Source organism: Pteropus medius, unplaced genomic scaffold (genome assembly GCF_902729225.1).
Source record: "Pteropus medius unplaced genomic scaffold, Ma_sr-lr_union100, whole genome shotgun sequence".
In the NCBI taxonomy this organism is placed as follows: Eukaryota; Metazoa; Chordata; class Mammalia; order Chiroptera; family Pteropodidae; genus Pteropus; species Pteropus medius.
In genome coordinates, this window is record NW_024354911.1 from 13,170,556 (window position 1) to 13,178,581 (window position 8,026).

At 32.4% G+C, this 8,026-nt stretch overlaps 1 protein-coding gene across 1 annotated transcript; it reads right to left on the minus strand.

Moving 5' to 3' along the window:
• Window positions 1-1,357: 1,357 nt before the first annotated feature.
• On the minus strand, window positions 1,358-3,529 carry LRFN5 (leucine rich repeat and fibronectin type III domain containing 5). Its single transcript, XM_039856488.1, has 2 exons — window positions 2,134-3,529; window positions 1,358-1,787 (listed from the first exon to the last, which is right to left on the minus strand). Exons 1-2 carry the CDS (start codon window positions 3,516-3,518, stop codon window positions 1,751-1,753), a joined length of 1,422 nt encoding a protein of 473 aa, XP_039712422.1. The 5' UTR covers window positions 3,519-3,529; the 3' UTR covers window positions 1,358-1,750.
• Window positions 3,530-8,026: the final 4,497 nt, after the last annotated feature.

Here is an 8,026-nt window from a genome sequence, read left to right on the forward strand (position 1 = left end):
TTTGAAGTATTTATTTTCCAAATTAGTTATAAGCTGCTATGGAATGGCATCTAAAAACTATCTTTAATAACTAAGATAATTACTAAGATTAAAGTATCTTATTTACAGATCTCAGTTCTCTTTTAAACCTCAACACTTTGTTCCCAGTATGTTTTTATCTATATATGATTTTGATGAAAATCTATGAGTAATATTATTCTATAAATATGAACAGGGCAAGGCTGTTGAAAACATAAATCCCTCGCCTTTCTGCATTGTGGGATGAAGAAATTACTTTCAGAACACAGTTTCTAAAATTTGATGAGTTTACAGACATCTCTGTATTTATTACATCACAAAAGTCTTCTGTAGATGCCTCTTATCCTCTAAACTTTTTTTTTTTTTTTTTTTGGTGGCAACCTAAACTATGACCTACGCTAAAATTTAATTTGGAAAAAAGGCTTGAAACTCTATTTTTTTCCCTGAACAATATGTTTTAAATATACCAGGAAACTCTTAGGCCAGAATATGTATTTGTGATTGAAATCACTACCATTTAGTGAGTGATGATAAATACCAGGCATTACTAAGCATTTTATATCCATTATAATTTAATTTTTACAATGACTGTATGAGGTAGGCATTATCAGAATTTTACACATGACAAATGTCAGAGTCCAGAATTCAAGCCATTTCCTCAAAGTCACATAGAATTTACTTCTCATGGCAGGATTAAAATCTTGGAATTTGGATAATAGAACCTACCTTATTTCATAGAGCTAACATTTAAAATATACAGAATGTGTAGTAGCTACAGGAAGGTGGAGGGTAGGGATGGATGTTTGTCTTTGGCACACAGCCCAGGTGAGGAGCTGAGTATGACGAAAGCAAACAACTTTATGCTAATAGTCATGCATCATAGTCTACATCTCCATATATTTAGTAATAAGAGAGATATTAGAAACCATTTACTCTAATCCCTTCCTTTTAAAGATGAGGAAATTAAAACTCCACCAGATAGAATCTTGCCCAAGATTGATCACATGGCTCGCTAGGCCAGTTTTGTTTTTTCCTGCCAGCACTCATGCTCAGTTTCAAACATTTATCTTATTTCCATATGAGTGAAAATCAAATTATCTCCAAGAAATCACATAGGTATATAAAGCTTTTGATTTCTCAAAAGCTTTAAGACAAATATATACATATATATATTTTTTTTTTGAAGCCATGATTTTGAATGATTTCCTAGGAGTAATAATAGTCTATCACAAGTGAAACTATATAGAAGGGTTAAAAAAGGAATATTTCCAACTGAAAATTGAGACAAGATGTGACTATAAATCAATGAGGCTGAACTTTAGAAAAAACATACCAGAAATTCTTTAGTCAGATGCATTCTTGATCAGTGTCTTCACAGGAGATTATATACTTAACTCCAGTGATACTTACACTGCTCAAACTATTTATAAACTTTCTCTTTGGAACTGTCTTAAGAACCAGTGTATATGAGACAACACACACACACATAACTCAATTACTCAAAATATCAGTCTCATTATTTTATAGTTACATCCTATTTTTGACCAAAAATGGCAATACCCATCTTGATCACCCACCTTATTCACAAGACTTGGCTCCAAATGGCTTTTGCTTGTTTCCAAAATTCAAATTCACCCTCAAAAGACGAAGATTTGCCACCACTGAGGATATTCAAAATAGTATGACGAAGGTTCTAAAGATAATTCCAAAAGTGCTTTGAGCAATGGCAGCATCATTGGGATAATGGTATAGCCTCCCAACGTGACTTCCTTGAAGGAAAGAACACTCATATGGATGTGTAAGTTCTGGTATGTTTTTGAATTTTTAAAATAAATAAATCTTGTTCTCTGATAGTCACATCTCTTAAATGAGGGGAAAAAATAGGTAAGCATAATATTAAATACAAATTTGATCTCTCTAAAAATAACACCATTCGAAATAATTCCCCACATGTATTTGCCTTTCACAAGCCTGACATTACAGACTTTATAAAATCAAGTACTATATAAATTACAGTACAGTGTAGCACTGCCAATTAAAAAAAATCAGTAGTACATTAACAGGCCTTACACTAAGATGCATAGTAAGTATAAAAATTTGCTGAATTTTCCTTACCTGTAAACAAGGGTGTCATCATAAGTACCATTGTACTGGATTTGAAACATACGTATTCCAGGGATATTTCTTTGAAAATTAAATTTAAGTAGTGCCGTAGATGACGTTGCTTCTGCCACCACAATTTTATCTTGACTTATTTTAGTATCACCATTACTACTGCTTGCATTAGAACCTGACTTAGTAGAAGTTGAGATATCTGAAGAACCAGGATCAGGTTCATGGATATGGTTTGTACTGTTTAGTAAGTGAGGGAGCTTAATTATATGAAGGTCCACTGTTTGTGTTGCTTCCCCTGCAGGATTGGAAGCAATGCAGGTAAAAGCGCCTGTATCCTTAACAGTTGTTATAAGAATGTCAAGTGTTCCATTGTCATACACCAGGGATCTTGTTGCATTTGAAATAAGCTTCCCTTCAGGAGAAATCCAGTGAATTGCAGGTTCAGGGTCACCCCTGGCTTTGCACCTCAGGGTTGCCCTTTGACCCTCCAGGACTCTCATCTCATGTGTATGACGAGTAATGAGAGGAGGCTCACACAAAAACTCTTCCTCAGGAATTGACCAAAAATAACGACCAGTTAAAAGTGCTGGAGAAGCACAGGTCTCTAGGTCATCTTCTCTGGACAGACGCCTCAACCACAACAATTCACAATTGCAATGCAAAGGGTTTCCACCAAAACTTAATGCAAAAGTAGATGGGCTTATGATTCCTGAGGTTGCTAGTACCTGAGCTCGCTGAAAGAGAGGGTCAGGCGGTAGCTTCTGCAATTTATTTGATGTTACATCTAGCCGAGTCATCTTGTGCAAGTGGGAGAAAGTCCCCTTAGGAATGTTATCAATCATGTTGTGGTCCAAACTAAGGGTGTGCAAGCTCACCATCTTCTCAACAGCATCCCAAGGAATTGTTTCTAAATTGTTATATGACAGATCCAGCTCCTCAAGGGCAAAGACATCATCAAATGCTGTAGAAGAAATTAAAGTCAGCTGATTGTTGTTCAATATCAAGTGATGGAGATTAGAAAGCCCACTGAACATATCATTTGTAATTTTAGTCAATCTGTTGCTATTCAAATGTAATGCCCTCAGATTTCTTAAGTCAGCAAAAGCATGAGGTGTAATAAAACTTATTGTATTCCTGGATAGAGTCAGGTCCACCAAGCTGGTCATATTGGCAAAATCTTTCCTTTTAATATTTGTAACAAAATTGTCTGCCAACCGCAGTTCCACAGTTCTTCTGTCAATGTTTGGTGGAACAAATAAAAGCCCTTTCTTGGCACAAAGGGTTGCAAGATTAGGAGACAAAATTTGACAGACACAACGCTTTGGACAGATCTGAGCTCTCACTGCTATGCCAATGAAAAACAGATAAAAAAGAAATTTTTCCATTGTAGATCAGATTTAAGAGCCTGTAAGAGAAGACACAAAATACAAAGTTAGCATCTAACCATTTGACTAATGTTCATATTCCTACCAGAATCATCTTATATTTATACAAATTGAAATATAAAAATAAGTTATGTATCTGTTTACTTAACAAATAAGTATACAATATCTACTCTGTATTTGATGCTGGAGTGAAAAATATGCCATTTATGGCCTCATGGGATTTGAAATCAAATGGAGAAAAGAAGTCAACAGATTATTACAATTTTGTAAATTAAGCTCTATTTTTGAAACATGACCGGGGTACTCCGTGAGAGCACAAAGAAGAGATATGTAGCCTGGAAACTTTCCCTAAATCTGGGAAGACATCTTGTTAGCTCAAAAGCTTCAAGATATATTTAAGAATATAAATACACAACGCAATATACATATGACATATTACTGAATTGTACACTTGAAACCTATATGATTTTGTGTCACATCAATAAGTTTATTAAAAAAAATATACAATGCCACACCAATTAATTTAATAATAATAATAATAATAATAATAATAAAAGAATATACAAATATTTTATATTTGTATAAAAGAATATACAAATATACTAGCCTGGGGAGAAACAACAGGCAGTATTTGTTATTGTTAATCCCGTGGCATGATATTTGACAGTAATTAATTGTTGTTGATTAAATTTTATTCATCTTTAAAAATTCTCTTAACCATAGTATAATATTCACATCCTAACTGTAATTGTAGAGTCTTAGTCTAGAAAATAAGAAAGCTGAAAGTTTACCATAAATGCTCTGAGTTTCTTAAATATCAGAATATTTTACTTGAATATTTTACAAATGTGGATATTTGAAGATAATTTATGGAAAACGGTCATCAAAATACTTGACAGTGAGTCCAAAAAATCATATTTTACTTTCTTCTTCTTAAAATTTTAATGGATTTTTATTTATCAAAATTTAATTTAAAAAAACTGACAGCTTCATTTTTCCAGTTTGATCTTAAATATTTGTTGTTGAAATTAATCCTCAAAAATAAAAAGACTAACACATATATGATTAAGAGTTCTCATAAATTACATGTAGTTTTAAGTGCCAAGAGAGAAAACAGCTCAAGAAAATAATTCAAAATTTTAATTGATGAAAATGTCAAGTATGGAGTTATTCTAGAAATAATGCACCTAGTTCTCTAAATGAAAAATATTCTTATAGGTTCAATTTACTTTATGTCTATTTTATGCCAGATTAACTGTGGTTGTAATGAATAATTGTCATTTTCAACAAATGAAATAGAGTCTTACTCTTCTGTTCAGGACAGAATAACTAGTACTGAACTAGCCCTTCCACAATAAGCAGCAAAAAGAAAAAAAAAGTACGAAAATATACAGTTTTCAGACATCAGAAAGGAGGATGCACAGAACTGTGATCTTTGAGAAAAGTGAATTAAAAAAAAAAAAATGTTTTTGTTGTTGTTGCTCCTAGAGACATTTTCCAAACCACAGCACAGGAAGGAAAACCAGGCAAAGCATGAACAGTCTTATTCAATTTAAGAGACAGAGATTGGAGACCATAGACTCTCAGGTGCCTTAAATGTACAGAGCCGAATACCAGTAAGAAGAGCGTTATCAGAAAAAAGAACTCCAATAATCTCTATAAGTAGAGACAGGTCAATAGATATTAGCTACTCGTAAACAATGATGAAAAAAAATGGTGAAAAAAAAAACTCTGTGACCTCTGGAAAAATATTAAGTTAAATAAATATACACAAAATTGCAGTATCAGAAGAAAGCTGTAAGGTAGAAATGTATTTAAAGAAATAAATGAAAATATTTTTCAAATTTGTGATAAAAATACCTACAACCCATAAATCTAAGCTCAATACAAGAAAAACCATACTAACACACATCATAATGATATTGCAGATAACCAAAGAAAAATAAAAAAATAATCTTAAAACGGTCACAGAAAAGACACATTACAAGAAGATAAGGTGAACAAAATAAAAGTAATGGATGATTCCTCGCTAAGTTCTTTTTGAAAATAAAGCAAGATGGAAGACAATGAAAATATATTCAAGTCACTGGAAGAAAAAGGAAAGCCTGTCAAGTTGCGTGGGGATTTATACGTTCATAAAAATTAAAAGTAAAGTAAGGACATTTTGAAAGATACACACTGCAAGATTTATCACTAGTAGAATTGCACTATAAGAACATATGAAGGAATTCTTTTCAGGCTGAAATACATATCAGATGGAATCTTGAATCTTCACAAATGTATAAAAAGCAACAAAAATCATAAATCTGTGGATGAGTATTAAAATATTTTTATTGTGTTTTAATAAGTTTATAAATGGTATTTCTGGTATAGATATATGTAAAATACTACAAAAACCATCATTCTCACCCTAAACATCAAATATGTTGGATAACCTATAAATTATATATTTTAAAAAAATAATATTATAATAATGAGGGTACAAATAAAGGTAAAGGAACTATATTCCAGACAATGACAGTTTTCAATGAAAAGGGAGAGATCCATGGATGTCCCCCTACTTTCTCTACCAAGAGAAAGGTAAATAGGAGGACCTATCTGGCATAAATTTGGGTGAGGATAACCAGATCCCCTTTAAACAAACTTTTTTTTAAACTTTATTTTTTTAGAGCAGTTTTAGGTTTACAACAAAATTGGGAGAAAGGTACAGAGATTTCTCATATACCAACTGCTCTCGCACATGGAAAGCTTCCTCCATTATCAACATCCCTCACTATCACAATATATTTGTTATAATCAATGAATCTATGTTGACACATCATAATGATCCAATGTCCACAGTTTGCATAAGGGTTCAATCTTGGCATTGTACGTCCTACGGCTTTGAACAAATGTATAATCACATGTATTCACCATTATGGAATCAAACAGTATTTTCCCTATCCTAAAATTTCTCTCTGCCCAGCCTATTCATCTCTCTCCAGTTCATCTTTCCCTTACAAGTATTAAACTTTTTATTGTCTTTATAGTTCTGCCTTTTCTAGATTGTTATGTAGTTGGAATCATATAGTATTTAGCTTTTTCAGAATTTCTTTTATTCGGTAATATGCCTTTAAAATTAGTCCATGTCTTTTCATGTTTTGATAGCTCATTTCATTTTAGTACTGAATAATATTTCATTGTTTGGATGTACCATAGTTTATTTATCCATTCACCTACTGAGGACATTTTGGTTGCTTCCAAGTTTTGGCAATTATGAATAAAGCTTCTATACAAATCTGTATACAGTCTTCTATGTAGACATAAATTTTTAAATCTTTTGGGTAAATACTGAAGTGTTTTCTAGAGTATATGATAGGAATATGTTTAGTTTTGTAAGAGACTATAAAAATTGTTCTCCAAAATGCTGCACCATAATTCCCAACAGCAATGCATGAGAGTTCCTGTTGAACCACATCCTCACCAGTACTTGGTATTGTCAATGTTTCAATTTTATTCATTCTAATAGGTGGATAGTAGCATCTCATTATTTTAATTTGCATTTCTCTGATGACATAGAATCTTTTCATATATCATTTGCCAGCTATATATCTTCTTTGGTGAGGTTTCTGTTAAGATTTTTGGCCCATTTCCAAATCATGCTGTTTGTTTCTTATTCTTGGATTTTGAGTCCTTTGTATATTTTAGATAACAGGTTTTTTTTTTTAATTGAATCTATGAGGGTGGCACTGGTTAATAAAATTACATATATTTCTAGTATACAGTCCAATAATGCGTTATATGAATATTGCATTGCGTGTTTGCCACCCAAAGTTAAGTTTCCTTCTGTCACCTTATATTTGACTCCCTGGCGTAACAGTTCTTCATCAGAAATATCTATTGCAAATATTTTCTACTAGTCTCTGGCTTGTGTTATCATTCTCTTGACATTGTCCTTTGCAGAGCAGAAGTTTTTAATGTTAATAGATAAGTTTATCACTTCATTTCTTTTCATTTTTTTTTTTTTTACAGGGATGTTCACTTGTCCCAATACTATTTGTTGCAGAGACAATCTTTGTTCCATTGTATTCCCTTGCTCCTTTGTCAAAGACTTTGACTATATAGTTTTAGGGGTCCATTTTTGGCTCTATTCTACTCCATTTATCTATTTTTCTATTATTTCACTAATACCACACTATCTTGATTACCATAGCTCTATAGTAAACCTTGAAATTGAGGAGTATCTGTGCATTAGCATTTTTCTTCTAGATTATCGTGACGATTCTGAATATTTGCCTCTCCATATAACCTTCAGAATCAGTTTGTCGACATCCATAAAACAACTTTGAATTTTAGGAACATTTTGTGTATTTTGAATATAGTTTTTATCAGATGTGTTTTTTGCAAATAGATTCTCCTAGTCTTTGGCTTAGGATTTCCATTTTCTGGAACTGCTGTAAATAGGGCTTTAATAACATGGTGGCGAGATGTAGAGTGAAGAAAAGTGTTATGCAGTTTTATGATTAGGT